Below are 18,084 nucleotides of genomic sequence, written 5' to 3' on the forward strand. Positions count from 1 at the left end.
TTCAATTAAGCAAAACAAATAAGATGACACAGCCTCTGGGACAGCTTGAAATCCACATGCAAGAATGAGGTTGGATACTTAACTCACGTCATATGTAAACAGTAAATCAAAGACCTTGGGAGGGATTAATGGGGAATGACTGCTAATAATTATAGGATTCTTTTTTTGGAGAATAAAAATGTTCTGGAATTAGACAGTAGTGATGATTGCACTATTTTCTGAATATATTAAAAACCACTGAATTGTATGTTTTAAAAGGATAAATTTTATGGTATGTAAATTGTATCTCAATAAAAAAGTAGATGCAAAAAACCAAAACAAATAGCAACAATAAAACCACAGCCAGATAGTTGAATTGAGACTCTTATTGAAATGTTCTACACCTCGTAGTTCCTAACACTGAAGAGAAATAGAAGTTAAAGAAGAAAACAACAACAACAACAACAACAACAACACTGTTCAGTGAAAATCGAAGATAATCAAGAAAGGTACTATATTCCAATAATTCTAAGATACGTTATCTTTTCACATTTCGGAAATGGGAATGCATCTTATAATTGATGGTATGTCCAGGTGATTTGGTTGCATTGTTGTGATATGTGTTAGAGTCAATGAAGTACAGTACTTACTTTTTAGAATAATGCAGAGGGTGCTAGTTATCCTACAATATGTGTTCTACTCTTCCCACACAGTAATAATAAATTTTAGTAATCTTAATGTTTCAAGAATTTTTTAAATAATTAAAACTTAAAAAAATAATAAAATTTTACCTGGGTAAATGACCTCCCAGCCAAAGATTATATTTCCAGTTTTCCTTAGAGTTAGGTGTGGCCACATGTCTAAGTTCTGGCTGATGGGTATAAGCAGAAGTAACATGTGCAACTTCTGGTTTGTGCCTTAAAGAGAAAGAGCATTTTCTTCCTTCTCTCCTTTCTTATTTGCTCCCTCCCTATTTCTGCCCCCCCCACCTCTCCCTCCTCCTTCATTTCCACCCTTCTAAATGGCATAAATGGTGTGAGCTGAGCAGCCATCTTGATCCATGAACTAGAAACCATGTATTGAGGGTGATAAAGCAATGTGAAGATACCTTAGTTCTTGATGATTATGAAAACAGCATACTAGCTCTAGACCTATTATGCAGCCTTTTATGTGACAAATACAGTTCTAGTTTGTGTAAGTCACTCTTATTTTGGATTTCTCTGCCACAGGAGCTGAACAAATGTTCTAATGTGAATGGTTTCTGACTTTCATTTTCCTGGAAATAAATTATTATTACTTTTTTTCAGTGGGCTAAATTCTTCTAAACAAACCACACACACACACACACACACACACACACATATGATCTGTCTGGGCCAAAAATGAGTTGCCAAATATAGCATTTACTTATAAGGAATATGTTGCGAATAGCTTTTTACTTTTCGCTATCATGGAAAGATTATTCCAACCCCCATTCAGTCTACGTTTCTAAACAATACCTTTGTTAGGACTGTCTGGTCAGTGCAATTGGAGACAACTTTTCAGTGCAATTGAGATTTCTTGATAATGCTAAATCTGCCTTGTCAGCTGAATTCCTCTGGCTTTGTGTTGCACTGTGGTAAAAATACATGATCAGATTTCACTGTTAAGGACATTCTTTCAGCAATACATGTACAGTCAAGTTTGTGCCTGGATAGCTGAACATGTGAGTTATGAGATTAAAAAAATGTTTTGTGATAAAACTTTATGGAAATGCAACAATCTGGAAGTCTAACTCTGTCTTAGAGTAGCGAGGCCATGAAGAGTTGGGATGTTGGGAGCTGATATCACTCTGTCCTTTTCATAGTCACAGTCTTGGTTCTTCATATTTGAGGAGATGGGACGGTGAGGAGGCCTGTTGGCTTGATCTTATTAATGCCACCATCTAGAATGCAGATTCTTGGATATTTCATCTTCACAAGATGTGCTGCAAACTGAAAAAAAAAGGGGGGACCAAATTTATAGAGGATATACAAAATCTGTATTTCTCCAATCCCATTTTTTTCCCTCCAGCTGTGAAAGATAAAACTTCTTTAATAATACTATTACTATCATTGTTGTATCAGTGAATCACTATTTTGGGTTTTCAATATAAATCAAATCACCATTTAACATGTTGACAGGTTCTTTACAATATAGAATAAATGTGTCTCTTTAGTTCTCTTTTAAGCTTGTGGAAGAGGCAATAAATATACATGGTATGTATAATTTTTGAATATATATTATATATATAACATTTTATAATGTAAAATATTAAATATAATATGTATTATATATAAAATATATAATATTTGAACATAATACTCAAACAGTACAAAAAGTATACAGTGAGATGTAAATTCCTCCTACCTCTCCTCTCAGTTTCCCTCTCCGAAGATCATTACTATTTTTCATGTATCTTTCCAGTGACAGTTAAAACATTCTCAAATCTATATTGAACAATTTTTGATATTACTGTCCCCTTATTAGTTGTTGCAATTCTCGTGTAATGTCCTAGAGAGGGCCATAAACTTGTTGTAACATGTTTCTGGAGCAACTATAATGAACAGTTTGAGACCATAAACTTGGAATGAATTTGAAGGATTCCAAGAGGTCATCCAAGGACATCCAAGAGGTCTTCTGGATGGTTAGCAAAATAGGACTTTGAAAAGTTAACAAGACATACATATATCTTCCTGACTTGGCCCATGTCTACCTATCTAGGATCATTGGTTATCCTTCTCCACTCCTTTGACCTTATGATAAAGCAGTCCTGAACTGCTTGTCAATCCCAACATAAATGAGATCACTTTAGGATGCAGAGCATTTTGGTTGTGCAGGTTGCCCTTTGTTGGGAACACGTACTATTTCCCACCAGCTCCTGGATAGCCTTTAGTTCCTCCTCAAAAGCACCCCCCTCACCATCCCCATCTGCCTAATTTCTATTTATTTCCCTACTCATGCAATTTCTTCCCTACATGCTAAGTCTCCATTACAAACCTCTCTTCTTAGCCCCTAAAATTACTTGGGCAAATCTCTGTCTTTTGCTCACCATGCTTATTTAAATTTAAGAGCCTGCTTCCCTAGGACAGTGAGACTATTCTCTTTCTTTTTATCCCTAGTGCCTGGCACATGACAGGGGCTCAATATATGCTTGTTGGACTGAACTAAACCAAGACATAGGACATATAACCTGGGACAAAAGGATAAAAGAAAGAAGGGTTTTCTTGGACTCTGGTATTCTATTTCTATTCCCTCCCCTTGGGGGTGTTTGTTCTCTTACTTTTCCTTGGGTGCACCCTCAAGTTCTTTTCAATTACTTTGTCAAACTTGATCTCCGGTCCCTCCAGAAAAATGAATACCTGCTGATACCGCTATTGGGAGTGGGTGAAGCTTAACAGCTGGTGAATCTCAAGCAAGCGGTCTACACTGCATGGTTCAAAAGCTCAATGTTTCGCTCAGGATAAGTTCAAGGCCTCAACCCCAGGGATTCTGCTTTATTGATCTAGGGCTCAAGAAAGTGTTTTTTATTGTGGTGGTGGTAGTTGTTTTAAACAAACACCACTAGATGATATTAAAGCGGGTAGTCTGAGGACAGTATTTTGAAACATACCACCTAGAGCCAACAAGATAAAGGTATCAGTAACTAGATGCAATAGACATTGCTGGACTGGGGTCTTTAACAATCCTCAAAATGACTCACAGAAATGGACCTTAATACTGCTGACCCCACTGATCTTTTCTATCATTCTCTGCAGTGCCTTAATAGATTCAATGGCCATTTACATTTCAGAGTCTATACTCTTTTAGCCACCTGGAAGTATCTTTAATAGTAATCAATGTTGAAGAAAGACAGTGCATCTGTATTTCAAAAGCTATCAAGTGAGATAGGCTATTACTGTGAACTGGTCTTCGTGCTGTTCTTGCTTCTTTCTCTTTGAACCTCAGTCCTTAACAGCAGAGGAGCTAGATTCATCTGCTCTGAGTCAAGCGCAGGCAGCACAGTCCCTGGTACCATATGATTACTGAAACAGCTTTGCTTCATTCTCCCACATGTAGCAATACAATTAACGCAGAAGCCGGAACTCTAAGATAAACTACCGTTATTGAAAAAAATCTTGTGGATAAGCAGTCTTAGCATTGAGTACTTCAAAACACTGTAGAAGTCAGAAAGCAAGTAAGGAAGGACTTCCTACTGTACATTTAACTTAATCTCTCTGACACTGTGCTGTAGAGCTAGAAAGAGTTCCCATGGTTATTTTAAGGAGGGACATAACAACTAGTCTGCCATTGAGCTGGAAATGGTAAAGGCAAAGCAGGCAGAATAGAGCACTTTGGAACAATTAGGGTGGTGCTATGTGGGAGGTCTAAGAAGAAAAGTAGAAGCAGAATACAGGGATATGGCAAATGTTTTGGTGCCTTGAAAAGCAAGGCTATGCTTAAGTAAAGACAAAGAGCCAATGCTGAGTTTTCAGTTTAGGATTTTGAGTTCTGCTCTGCTTGTGGTTGCAAGTACCCATGTTAAATAGGGGGCCTAACAGTGAAGGCATGACTGGATCTTTTCCACTCCTACCATGGCAGCGTTTCCTCTTCATTCATTCATTCATTGATCAAACATTTTAGTGAGTACTTACTGAGTACCATGCACTGTTCCAGTTTTTGCAGTGCTTATAGATCGGTGGAGGAGATAGGAACAAACAACATCAAGTAGTAGGCGATTATACAAGTAGAAGTTTGGGGTACCTCTGAATTTAACAGGGGTTAAAGGAAGCTGTTCCTCCCTCCCATCCCTCTTTTATTGACTCCTGAAGGGAGTGGGAACCCAGATGTGATGGCCACAATTCTGTTCTCTGTGGCAATAGCCTGACAGGTTAAGGAGGGAGGAAAGGGCTGTGTATGTCCAGGGGTGGTTTCCATGTGAAAAAAGCCACATCACTCATGGAGAAGACAGGTGGTGGAGCAGAGGAGAACCAGGCACGTAGAGTTCCGGGTTTCATCCATCTTTCACTCTTCACCTGGCAGGGCTTTGGCAGCTTTAGGGTGTTAACGTACAGGGTACTGGACTTTGGTGATTAGAGTAGCCTGCAGCTGCAGCTTTGGGAGAGGCCGGACTTCAAACGGAAGTCACAAACCTAGACCCACTGAGCAATATCCTTGGCAGAAGGGGCAGGATGTCATATTGGACCAGTGGTTATGGAGCTGTCAGACTCATCTGGGTGCTTTTTTAGTCAACAATGATACCCAGACCCACTCCAGATCAGTAATAAGTAGAATTTTGGGGGGCTATTGCTCCCACATCAGGTTCTTTATCTGCTTGTTTTGAAGTCTCCTGGGTTATTCTATTGTGTAGCCAGCACTGAGAATAATTTTATTAGGTAATGGGATTCATTTGCTGGTGAGGTTTGTCTGAGACCTCAAGCTTCAATTTTAGTAAGTATAGTCCCATGTGGGGAGCAAGTCACCTTGCGCTAAAGAGGCTGGCATGTTTGGAGGGCTGGCATTTGTGAGACCAAGTCCTACGTGTAGAGAAAGGGGTTCTTCCAGCTGCACAACCAGCTGAGATCTATAGGTCAACATCCCATGTGGAGCTGGCAGGATCTGATATTTGCTGGGGTAGGATTTTGGGACACAGAGATGGCAGGGACAGCTGCATTTCTTGTGGGAAGTACTCCCATGTGGAAAAGGCAAAGCTCTTGCATTTTTGTCATTCCTCTGGTTAGGAGAATCTGGTTGTTCTTTTCATTTCCAGGGCTTAGGTAGACACACCTCAAAAGAGCACTGTCTGAAAGTGGCAGGCTCTTGTGGGTGGCACTCCTTTTTGTTTTTCTCTGTCTTTCATCTTAACTTGGATTAAGAGGCTGGCATGTTTGTCCAGTGGAAGTCAAGATCTGTTATAGGAGGAGAATGAGTGGAGGAAAGGGATATTTTGATCTGCCACAGAGTGGTATAGCATAACTAAGGCCAAGAAATTAAGGCTGAGTATGGGTAAGATTTAAGAGAAGCAGAGAATAGGATATGTTGTTTCTCACTGGGTGTCCTAGGTCACAGGCTTGGGTAGAACCCACAGGCAGCTAAGAAAATTTGGCTTCTGCAAGATTCTGAAAGGAGCACATTGCAGGACAATTAAATTTCTTGATGGGAAACTTTGGCCTCGTGAGTTTTAAGTTTGTATTGGGAACTGGACAATTACCATGAACTAACTAACACTCTGGTGAAGCTCAAACGGAGGTCCTTTTCTCTCTTCCATTTTATTTGTCCATTCCTTTCCCTCCAAATATTGCTAAACTTGGGACACGGATATATTACTTTTGGTTGGACATAGAACTGAATAAGGGAACTGGCAAATTATCCTGTAATGAATAGCTGTAGTAATTTTATTTTCTTGGTTTTATGGTTGTGAGGCCGATGTTGTATTAGTCCTATGTATCCTCTTGAGCCCCTGCAATTCTGAAAATATGGTGTCCATTTAATATTTCTGGCACTATGTGGTTGGGGCTGGACTGGTACCTCACACAAATTATGTACCTATTTCTAAGTTTGGCTGGACAACTCTGTAAGTGTGGGATGAGATAAGATGAGAAACAGAATATGGGATTATTTCCACATCTAGAGTACAGTGTGGCCTTGGGTTAAAAATAACCCAAGTGCTGTCTTGTCCTGATTATTTTAGAAATTCTGAGGTCATTAATAAATTCTGAGGTCTTGATCACTTGAAGGGGTCATCTCAGTGCTCCCAGTTAGAAACATGAGAGCTGTGACAAGGAGTACTAGGAAAAGTTAAGAATGATTTACCTAATATGCCACTGATCTTTTCCCTTGATTATATAGTCAAGTATAATTTTGAAATGTCATTTTTGTTTCAATCCTTGTTGTGTTCTTTCCATAACTGAGATAAGTGTTCCATCTTCTGCTAGTCTTCTGTATTTAGATATTTTATAATTAACACACTAATGTTTATTTTCTTTAAAGTACTAAATAAGTTTACTTTCTTAAATAAGTTACTTAAGGGAGCCCTTGTATGCATTTAGTAGGAAAGTATATTGGTTTGGCTATTATGGAAAACAGTGTGGAGGTTCTTTAAAAAACTAAAAATAGAACTACCATATGATCCAGCAATCCAACTTCTAAGTATGTACCTAAAGGAAATGAAATCTGGATTTTGGTATCTATACTCCCATGTTCATTGCAAAACTAGACACAGTAGTCAAGATAAGGAAATAACCTATGCCCATCGATGGATAATGGATACACACACAAGAACACACATGGGAATATTATTGAGCCATAAAAAAGGAACTCCTGCCATTTGGGATATCATGGGTATAGCCAGAAAACATTATGCTATATGAAATAAACCAGACACATAAGGACAAATACTGCATGATTTTGCTGATATGTGGAATCAAAAATAGTCAGAGTCATAGAAGCAGAGAGTAGAATGGTGGTTGCTAGGGGTGAAGGGGTTGAGAGAGGAGATGGACAGATGTTGGTCAAAGGGTACAAAGGTCCAGTTATGCAAGGTGAAGTCCTAGAGACATAATGTACAACATGGCAATTACAGTTACAAGTATAATAATACTATATTGTTTGCTGAAAATTTGCTAAGAAGAAAAAGAAAGAAAATACTGATTATGTGAGGTGATGATATGTTAATTTGTTTGACTGTGGTGATTATTTTATAATGCAGACATATACCAAAACATCAAGTTGTATACTTTTAATATATATATAATTCCTATGTATCAGTTGTATCTCATTAATGCTGAAAGAGAGTACTAAATAAGGTGCAAAACTGGTTTTCGTAGTAATAACATCTAATAATAATTAAGCAATAACATCTAATAACAATTAAGCAGTAATTACACTCTCATTTGACTCACAGAAGTAAAGTCCGCAGCAGAGCAAAAGCAAGAAGGTGAACATAAGGTCAGCAATCATCTTATACCTTACCATAGGCACTTGTGACAAGTAAGGAGCAGAACTGTTAATTCCAGGGTATTAATGTACAATGTTAGATACTGTAAAATGGTTATTTATGCAATAAGAAAAAAATGGGAGCATGCATATAAACAGCCAATATATGGCCTAGAATTTATTAAATTAATTAAATTTTATTAAATCCATGTTTATTTTGTTAAGGATAGCTATCCTAATGGTGTCTGGGATATCCACAATCCATACTAGGTTGAATATAAGACTGTATCTTAAAAAACATTTTTAATAGTTTGTGTTATATAAGTAGATATATAAATAATTGTAGTTTTTTCTAAATAGTTGTAGTTTTATTTTAATTTTCTGTTGCCTATATAGTTTCTATCTCCATCTTATGTCTTCCCATTCTCTCTCTCTTTACCTTTTTTATTAAAAAAAAGTCAAAAAATATATATAAATAGACAAGAATGGTATAATGAGACCCTAGGTACCCAAAACCCAGTTTCAGTAATTACAGCTCAGATAGTTTATTTCATTTGCTCCTTCCACTCACTCCTCTTGACTACAACCATTATTTTGAGGTAAACCTCATATATAATTTTGTACATAAATATGTATCCTTGAAATAAAAATACTTAAAAATATAACCACAGTATCATTATACATCTAGAAAATATTAACAATAATCCTTTAATTATTTAGTAAGTGTTCACATTTCCAATTACTTCATAAATGTCATCTTTGCATTCATCCATCCATCCATCTATCCATCCATCCATCCATCACCCACTTATCTATATTTACAATCTGTTTATTTGCATCAGGATCCAAACAAGGTTCACACATTATGACTGAAGGATGGCTTTTAAGTCTCCTGTAATCTATACATTTGTTTTGTCTCTTCATTTCTTTGCAGAAAGTCTATTCTCTCTTGAATCTACTCCAATCAGACTTTTGTCTCCATCACTCCCCTAAAGTACTCTTACAAAGGTCAGCAACAATCTCCACTTTGTCACACTGCCAAATCCAATTTTTAAGACTCAACTTGAATCTTACTTGACCCATCAGCATCATCTGACATATTTAATTATACCTTCCTCTTTTCAAAACTCTCAGCTCAGGTCATGATCTCAGGGCAGTGAGATAAAGTCCCGAGTTGGGCTCTGTGCTTAGCAGTGAGTCTGCTTAAGATTCTCTCTCTCTCTCTCCCTCTTCATCCCCCCTTCATCCCCCCCCCCACCCACTAGTGTGCTCTTTCTCTCTCTCAAATAAATAAACAAATCTTTAAAAACAACTTCCTGAAGGCCCATGGTGCACATGTCAAATGGTGTTTTCCTTCCTTCCCCTTCCATCTTCCTTTGATCTCTTGTTTTCTTTGTTGATCTCTTCTACCAATCATGTGCACTAAAGCAATTTTTTAAAAAAAATTATAAGCTAGTTTATAATGGAGACAATGGATTTTTACAATTTCCTGAAGTAAATTTTAGTTATATCTTTTAATGGTCTTTTGACAGTCTGTTGTTGAGCATCAGCTGGAATTTGTCTTCCATTCTGGAATAATGCATTTATAAGCTATTATATTTAATTATAAGAAAGAAAACCCTACTTTTTTCTGTATTGTAAAATACTAAGTGCTTATTTCATAAGTGGAAGGATTCTATGTGTTTACACATCCTGTTTTAATTCTCTGAATTCTAGTCTAAACCTCTAAATCCTTAATTGATGTTTTAGTCCTCATTTTCCATTAGCACTTCAAACTCAGTATGTCCAAAATTCATCAGACTCCCTCCAAATTGACTTTCTCTTCCTTATCTCTATTAAAGGTATCAGCAACCTCCCCAAAAACCCAATCTGGAAATTTTAAGGTTATCTTTGACTTAAAAAAACCTTTTTTAAAAGTTTAAATTCAATTAGCCAAGGTATATTTTTGACTTTTGACTTTGGCTCCATGTTCATTTAGGTACAAAGCTGTGTCAGTTCTCTCTGCTATTGTCTTGGATTCATTCCCTCTTTTCCATTCCTCTGCTCCTACTCCATTTTAGATCCTAATTACTCTTGGAGTAGTTCCTAAATGGTTCTTGTGCTTTTAGTTTTTCCTTTCCCATTTGCTTGGCACTCTGCTGCCTACACAGAGCAATATGGAGGCCCTCAGGAAATCCTGAGACCCCTAACACTATTGTGTAGAGATGTTTTCCTTCCCAAGGGGGATTACCATTAAGCAAGGTGACTCAAGATCTATGGATCCTTTCCAAGGAATAGCTTGCTTCTCTATAGTCAGGAAGGACAACATATAGTACCCAAAAAGTCCTTACTGAAAATTTCATTTTGATAATATTAAGTCTAAAATTTCTTTATATTTTAAGGACAAAAGAAATTCTTCATTTTAGATTTATGCTTATTTACTCATTTTATAAATACATGCATTTATTAACACGTAAGTTAAAGATTAATGAGAAGATTGTCTCTTAGTGTCCTGAATAAAGTAAGAAAAGATAATGACAGAATGTTACCGGATGCCTTGAATCACATGACAAAAGCAGTGAAGCCACTTCCCCAATGCCCTTTTGAAAGTTGCAGGACTTTGGCTATCAGTCTCAGACAAACTCCGATTTCCTTTTCTCAGAGCCATGAGAGCTTTGCTAAGTGGGGGCTTACAAACTATTTAGACAGCAGGAGATTGCAAGCTTGAGACAAGATCGTTGTAAAGGTAGAATCTGGGAAGAACCTAGCATTGGAATTGACTGGGAATACAGAGAGAGTGAAATTCTTTGACTGGTCTCTGGTTTTTGATGTTTAAAAATTTCTATTTTATTGGGACCAAGGGCAAAGGAGAGGGAAGACACTAAAAGTAATTTGCCAAATGACTTTCTAAAATACAGCTGTTAGTATTACTTTCCTTCTTAAAAACCTTTAATAGTGCCTCACTATCACATGTGAACTTCTTAGTATAGCATTCAAGGCCATCTACTTCCAGACTCTTCTCCTAGTTTTCCAGCTTGTCTATAGCTAGCATGCTCTTCAAAGAAGCTCTGTGTTTTCCAATCAGCATGTGCTATTTCCTTTGCCTGGAATGTTCCTTCCTGAGCATGGCCCTCCTCCCAATACATTTCCTTACTGAAATTCTACTCATAATTCAAGGTCTGTTATCATCTTCTCCATGAAGATTTAGGAACCCTTCATTTAACAGGAAGAAATTTCTTCCTTCTCATTGATTTTCTAGAACTTTAATCATAAACTTCACATAGCACATGCTACATTCTGCTTTGAGTTTTAATTGGTTGCATACATGTCTTCTCTTCCTAACTAGATTGTAAGTTTTTTGAGGGCAAAGGACTATGCCTTTATCCTTTCTGTTTTCTCATAATAGTTCCATCATGTAAGCACTTAATGTTTGTTGTCTTGAATTAAACTAGTAGCTGATATTAGTATTTTTTCTTTTGTCTTTCTCTTTTCACTAATTTCTGCAAATGTGCAGTCTACAGCAAACTATTATTTTTCATGTGTTCATTCATTAACTTAGTCATTAATTCAAACATCAAATATTTATCGAGTGCTTTCTACTTCAAAGGCATGATGCTGGGAGCCAGGGGTACAACAATGAATATAATATAATCCTTGTCCTCAATGAGCTTGGAGTTTAGTTGGAGATGCAGAGAAGGGAAGAGGCAATTAAAATACCATTTGATAAATGCTATATAGAGCCATCATACATGGTTGGACAAATTGTGCACTGCATGAGAGAACCTGAAAAAGGGGGAAGTGGAGCATGAAATGTAGCCCAGCCTCTCCTTTCCAAACTTTGTGCCCTTATGTGGTATTGTGTTCACTAAAGGAAGGATGGGTTCTTATCTAATGCACACAGAAATTCTATATATTATAATCGTCCCAATGTCATTATAAAACTAAAAGATATGAGCACTTGGGAAGAGTATTTAGTATAAGATCTGAGGAGTTAAGAAATAGTTCTTTATATAAACAGCTATTTAAGACAAATGGGAATTACCCAGGCGAACAGAAGTGGGAAGAATGCTCCAAACAGAAGTACAAAAAGACAACAGATAGGAACGACAGGTAGTTAATTATGGCTGGAATCTAAGAGGCTGAGGAAAGAGAACTGGGGATGAACTTGGAACACAAAGCAGAGCCCAGATCATGAAGGGCCTTACAGATGGTGAGTAGGATTTGAATTCTATTTTGAAGGCAACAAAAAGTCACAGAGGGATTTTGACAATGATCCGATTTACATTTCAAAAAGCTCACCTTAGTTTTGGGGTAAAACTGGGGGAAGGGGATTGCAGTTAGAGACACTGGAAGTTGTGGTAAGCCAGGCATGAGGTACAGTGAACTGACTTAAGACAGGTGGGTAGTAGGGATGAGAGAATTCCAGACCTAGCTAGCAGGGTGATAGGACAAATAATAATTTTCTATATAATTTGTTGTCACTAGTCAAGAATGTGAAATAACTCATCATTTCATTCAAACAGACTGGGTGGTATGGAGAAAAGTGTAGGAACTTCGTAGTTAGCACAGTTTGAATCAGGGTTCTGCCACTGGCTAGCTATGGGAACTTGGGTAAATAACTCAGCATTTTTGGCTTTAGTGTCCTCACCTGTTAAATATGTAATAATAATACACTTGAATAGCATACATACAGTGTTGTTGGGAGGATTAAATTAGATATCGTATGTATAAGTGCTTGATTCATATTAAATACTATAAGCTAGTTTCCTTCTTTCCTCTCTTCCTCTTCCCCTATTGATCCATTAACAGGAGAGTCATTTATGACACTTCACAATTGTACAGATTCAAACTTAAACAGCATATTTGTCCCCAAATGGAATGTCAGGTAGGGTTCACAGTGTTTATGATGAACTGTTTATAATAGAGCAGTAATGTATACTAGTAACTTTTAATGTTTACTGGGTTACATATACTTTCAGCAATTAGATGAAAGCTAGGGATCTAGTCTCTTTCAAAAAATGACACACTTGTATAACATTTTACAGGTAATTTTAATTAGTTCAAAGACTTTCTAAAAGTCACAATGGACTCTTGGTTTAGAAGTTTTCCTTTATACTAATCTATTTAATTTTTAATTTATGAGAGTTGATAGTGTTTATCCATATGGTAATTGGAATCTAGTGTTTATCCATATAGTACCTGGGGTCTTCCTCTAGATTTAGAGATTAGGTTTAAAAATAGCTTATAATTTCAAACAAGCCCTCTTAGGAATGGCTATGTGGAACGTTTTTTTGAAGTTGACAGTAAGAAAACAGGAGAAAATGTTTTTAGACACGACATAAAGTTGTTTTGTTTTGTTTTTGTTTTTGTTTTTTGAAGACAGTTCTTATTCTAACAGAGAAAAAGCATATTGACTCATATCAGATGCTAAGCCTCTTCTGATAAAATTCCACCATCTAATACCACCATATGTCAGGAGCTCTAATGAGCCTTGTGGTACATTTTCCTTTGATCTGTGATATTTGGGACCAGAATTTCAGCAACAATCATTTATCAACTTACATTTACACTAGACAATTGAGAACAGTAAACCCATACTGTGTCTCAACCACTGGCCATATTACACACAGTATACTATGCTCTGAAAAGAATGTATACAATAAAAACTCAGATTCAAAACAGTTAGAGCTCTGATGGATCATGGCCAAGTTCCAACCTCTGTAGGTCAAGTGGGAGGGCAACTATGGTTAGTTTGTTATTCAGCTAGAACATTCCTGTGGTAAGGAGTAATTAATTAAACAGTGGGCTGTGGAGGACAGGGTGGGTATGTAGAATAACACATACTGAGACAAGGTAACTTTCATCTTGGGACAGGTCATGAATATAGGTGCCAGAGATCACAAGATTCAGATGATGACTTGGCAGTTTTTCCTAAAAACTTGAAACGAGTTCCCTCTTTTTAAAAACTGCTTGCACACAAAATACATCCAATGGAGATGTTTAAAAAACGAAGTCTGGTTAGGTGTCTTAAGGCTCTCTTTACTACAACTTCCACACTGCTTTTTACTTCACAAAACCTTTGAAAAGCTATGAGAACTGGGACTTTATTGGGCAGGTTGTAGCTGGGTGGTCTTTTAAAGTAAGTTATCCCCCAACATTTAATAAATGCAGAGCTATACAGAAGACGTTTCACTGTTACTTGTAAGCATCATATTATGTCTAGTGTGTTCAAGCCACATTAATATCTAAAATGTTTCCTTATAATCTGATGTAAACCCACAGACCAAAACATTTGTTTACAAGAAGGCGAAGAATAAGCCAGGAAGAAAGCCAAGTTTAATGATAGCCAGAGCTTATGTGTCTAACAAGACCAAGAAAGAATTCCTTGCATATTTGGAACTCATAAAAGAAATTCACTTCCCATTCTTCACCAGAATGCTTAAGGTACAATATAAAGAGGCCTAATAAATTTTCTGCCAGGTAAGAGATCTCATACAAAGTGGTTTAAAATTATTATATTAATCTGAAGAGCTAGGTAGATATCATCTGGAGCCAGAGAAGTTTACTATGGGGACAACACATACTGAATTGGCTGAAAGTGTTTTCAGAGTCACCTGGTCCCCTGTGAGCACTCTTACCATGGGCTGAGAGTGTGGAAGCCTCCCATCACTGCAGTACAGACTGATTTCCAACCTAACATTCCCAAGCCAAATAACACTGGCCTAAAGGGAAGGCTGAATAAACACAATTGGACTGTTCTCTTACATAAAAACATAGCTGCAATGGCATGGTTTCCTATTACAAATCTGATTATCTGCAGTTGATAACAGATGCCGTATTATAAATTTAATTCCTACATGCCACATGTAGAAAGTATTAGGCACTCACATTGTTCGGTCATAGAACCTTCACAAAAGTCATCTCTCATCTATGTTTCTGAATCAACTGTTACTCAGAAATATATGTTTGGCTCTTTTCTATTTTTTTTCTATTTTTCTATTTTTTGTTTTATTTGGCTTTGTTTTGTTTTAAAGGAAAGAATAATATCAATAATAGTACACATGGCTTATTATTGCCACTGGCTCTTATGTTCTCAGATGAATAATTTTTTTTTAAATATTTTATTTATTTATTTGACAGAGAGAGACACAGTGAGAGAGGGAACACCAGCAGGGGGAGTGGGAAAGGGAGAAGCAGGCTCCCTGCTGAGCAGAGAGCCCAATGTGGGGCTCGATCCCATGACCTTGGGACCATGACCTGAGCCAAAGGCAGACACTTAACGACTGAGCCACCCAGGAGCGCCTGCTCCTGAATATTTCTTTTGATGACAAAAGAAAAGCACTGATTTTATGCCAAAAGTATACCATTTTAAGGGAAAGACAAGATGTTCTTAATATTTTCCAAAGGGTTGACAAGACCAAGTGAAATGCAAAGATTCCTTCAGTTTCTTTCTTAGATAACCTTTTGAATGTGGTACACTGGCAGGGATGAAATTTTAGTGGTCTTACAAACACAAAATATAATCCAGCCAGGGTAATTATTTATAAAGTCTTACGCATTTCAGTGACTAACACAGCAATATGATGTTTACAGTTTTTCTTAAGAACTTTCTAAAGATAGAGAAACACTAACTTTCATTTTGTTCTAGTCCCTGTTGTTGGCCATTTTCTAGTCCGACAGTCATCACTAGCCCTAGAGTTGGATCTCAGTACATTCTTGCCCCACAGGGAAGAAAAAAAGTAACCACTAACACATTAAAGCATGTCTCTGTGGTGTTAACATTCTCCTTACATATTATAATTTACTTCTGGGAAAGAGGTGCATGCATGATGGTATTTTGTCCAGCAGAGATACATGAGACGTTGACCTTGGGTTGGGAGTGGGGTAGTGAAGTGGTTGCTGTATCAAAACATCCCATACATTTTTCCTTAGGTAATATCTGTTAATGTTAAAAATAAAAATTTTCTTTAATCTGAGTAATCCGCTCAAGGATATAACAATGTTCCTTCTTGTGAGTTCATTTAATCTGTGATTTGAATGATGGACTTATCTCTGCCTCCCCCTATTGAATTGAATATATACAGATTTGTACAGGAGCTCTCTGAGATTAATTCAGCACATGTCAGTTTCATAAGAGTTATTCTTTATGGTACTTTCTGTACAGATCATGCTGGTATGTTTTCCTTCTATGCCCAAGAAATCGAATTCAGGTTTAGCAATCGAAGATGCAGTTTCTCATGTGAGTTTTATTTTAATTTTTAAATTTTTATTTATTTATTTATTTAATATTTTTAAAATATTTTATTTATTTATTTGACACAGAGACAGAGATCACAAGTAGGCAGAGAGGCAGGCAGAGAGAGAGGGGGAAGCAGGCTCCCCGCTGAGCAGAGAGCCTGATGTGGGGCTCGATTCCAGGACATTGAGATCATGACCTGAGCTGAAGGCAGAGGCCTAACCTACTGAGCCACCCAGGTGCCCCTCTCATGTGAGTTTTAAAAAGATGATTATTTCTGCAGTGAGATAAGAATGAGACCTTGCCATCTTTTTCATTTCAAATGTTGCATGAAGCCTGAATTGACTTTACATTTGTTTTGATAGAGTAGTCTTCCTACTCCCATTAACCCTACCAATACATACCGTCTGCATTTGTTTAGCTTGTCAAATTAAACTTAGTCACACAGCAGCAAGGATCAGCACAAAATCTGACCCACCCTTGGAGCAGTAGTATACAACTCAGAGACTCAGGACTCCACTTAACTCACTTGAGACTACCTGACATTCCTTGATGCTGACACGACATTGTTCTCAGAATATCTGGATGTGCTTGATTATATAATAGCTCACTTCTTTATTTAACCTGTAGTATAAGGTGAGTTAAAGATTACCTGACAAGTGAGATTCAGTATGACTTAGAGAAGTCCTATGTGGTACTCTAATTAAATTAGGATCTTTGTAATTCTCCTTTTTTGCCCTGCTCAGGGGAAAGCAATGTTTTAGCTAGCTAAGAAATGGCAGATTCTAAAGGTTTCCTAGTGTATTTAGTGTGGTAGCTAGGCCAAATACAAGAGACTTATGAAGTGGCAATTACAAAGAAACCAGTAAATTGCTAATCAGTTGTAATTACAGGAAATAGTTAGTGAATACATAAGTAAAATGGGATCATGTATCTTTCAATTATAGTTAGGTACACAAATAAGCTATAATTCTCAGATCTATTTTGCTTTCTCCTATGTCATTTTAGACAATATATTCAATACCCTTGGCCATTATAGAGTAAATCTTTCATATTTGTATTACAAAAGACACTCTGGTTCTAATATGTATGTCAAACAGAAGATTTTAATATTGTCACAAACTAGATAAGTGGCTCATTTTTTTCCTTTCTTGCAGTTGCTGAATGATATTTTGCTACTTGTTAAATTAAATATTAAGGACCCTTTTCTTTTATTGAGCTATAGTCTATTTTACTTAATATTTTTATTTGTTGGATTTTCAGTCTTAGCTCTTTTATTAGATTGTAACAGAAGATGTAAAATTGGGAAAATTACAATGAGCATCTACTATTTCGTGAGTAAAAAATTCCCTAGTCCAAATATGGGTTTGGCACAGAAACCATAAACTTTTGCAAAGATAATCTGTAACTATGCTAACTAGAATTGGCATCTCCACTTTCTTTTCACAGCATTCAACTGGGACTTTCAATCTTTTCAAAATAGGACTCTGCCAGCTGCAGTGCACTGATTTCAACTCAGAAGAAAACCTTACTTGCTTGGAAATCACTGTGTGTGTGTGTGCATGTGTGTGTGTGTGTATGTGTGTGTGTTTCAATACTGACAAGGGAAAAAGATGAGCCCTGATCAGAGAGGTTTTATGAAAGAATCTACACTACTGTGTGACCAAAAATTGTAGGGCTCAGATGAACTGTGGACAGTAGGATACTCTGAACATATCAAACCCTCGAACTTTTCAAAAATTGCTATTTTAACCATTTTTAGGTGTACAATTCAGTGGCATTACGTACATTCACCATAGTGTACAATTGTCACCAATAGTTATTTTCAAAATTTCTTATCATCACAAAGAGAAACTCTGTACGCATTAAGAAAAACTCCCATTATCTCCTCTCTCAGCCCATAAGAACACTAATTTACTTCCGTCTCCATGAATTTGCCTATTCTAGATGGTTCATTT

The 18,084-nt window shown here is 36.9% G+C and overlaps 1 protein-coding gene across 2 annotated transcripts in view; it reads right to left on the reverse strand.

The window, feature by feature from the left end:
- Positions 1-253: 253 nt before the first annotated feature.
- TBCK (TBC1 domain containing kinase) overlaps positions 254-18,084 on the reverse strand; it is a 205,621-nt gene continuing 187,790 nt past the window's right edge. For both annotated transcript variants that reach the window (XM_080796178.1, XM_080796177.1), the window contains exon 26: positions 254-1,952. In XM_080796178.1, coding sequence (XP_080652304.1) covers positions 1,842-1,952 — 111 coding nt within the window. In that variant the 3' untranslated portion in view covers positions 254-1,841. The remainder of the gene's footprint in view (positions 1,953-18,084) is intronic.

This window comes from Martes martes (assembly GCF_963455335.1).
Source record: "Martes martes genome assembly, chromosome: 2".
NCBI classification, from domain to species: Eukaryota; Metazoa; Chordata; class Mammalia; order Carnivora; family Mustelidae; genus Martes; species Martes martes.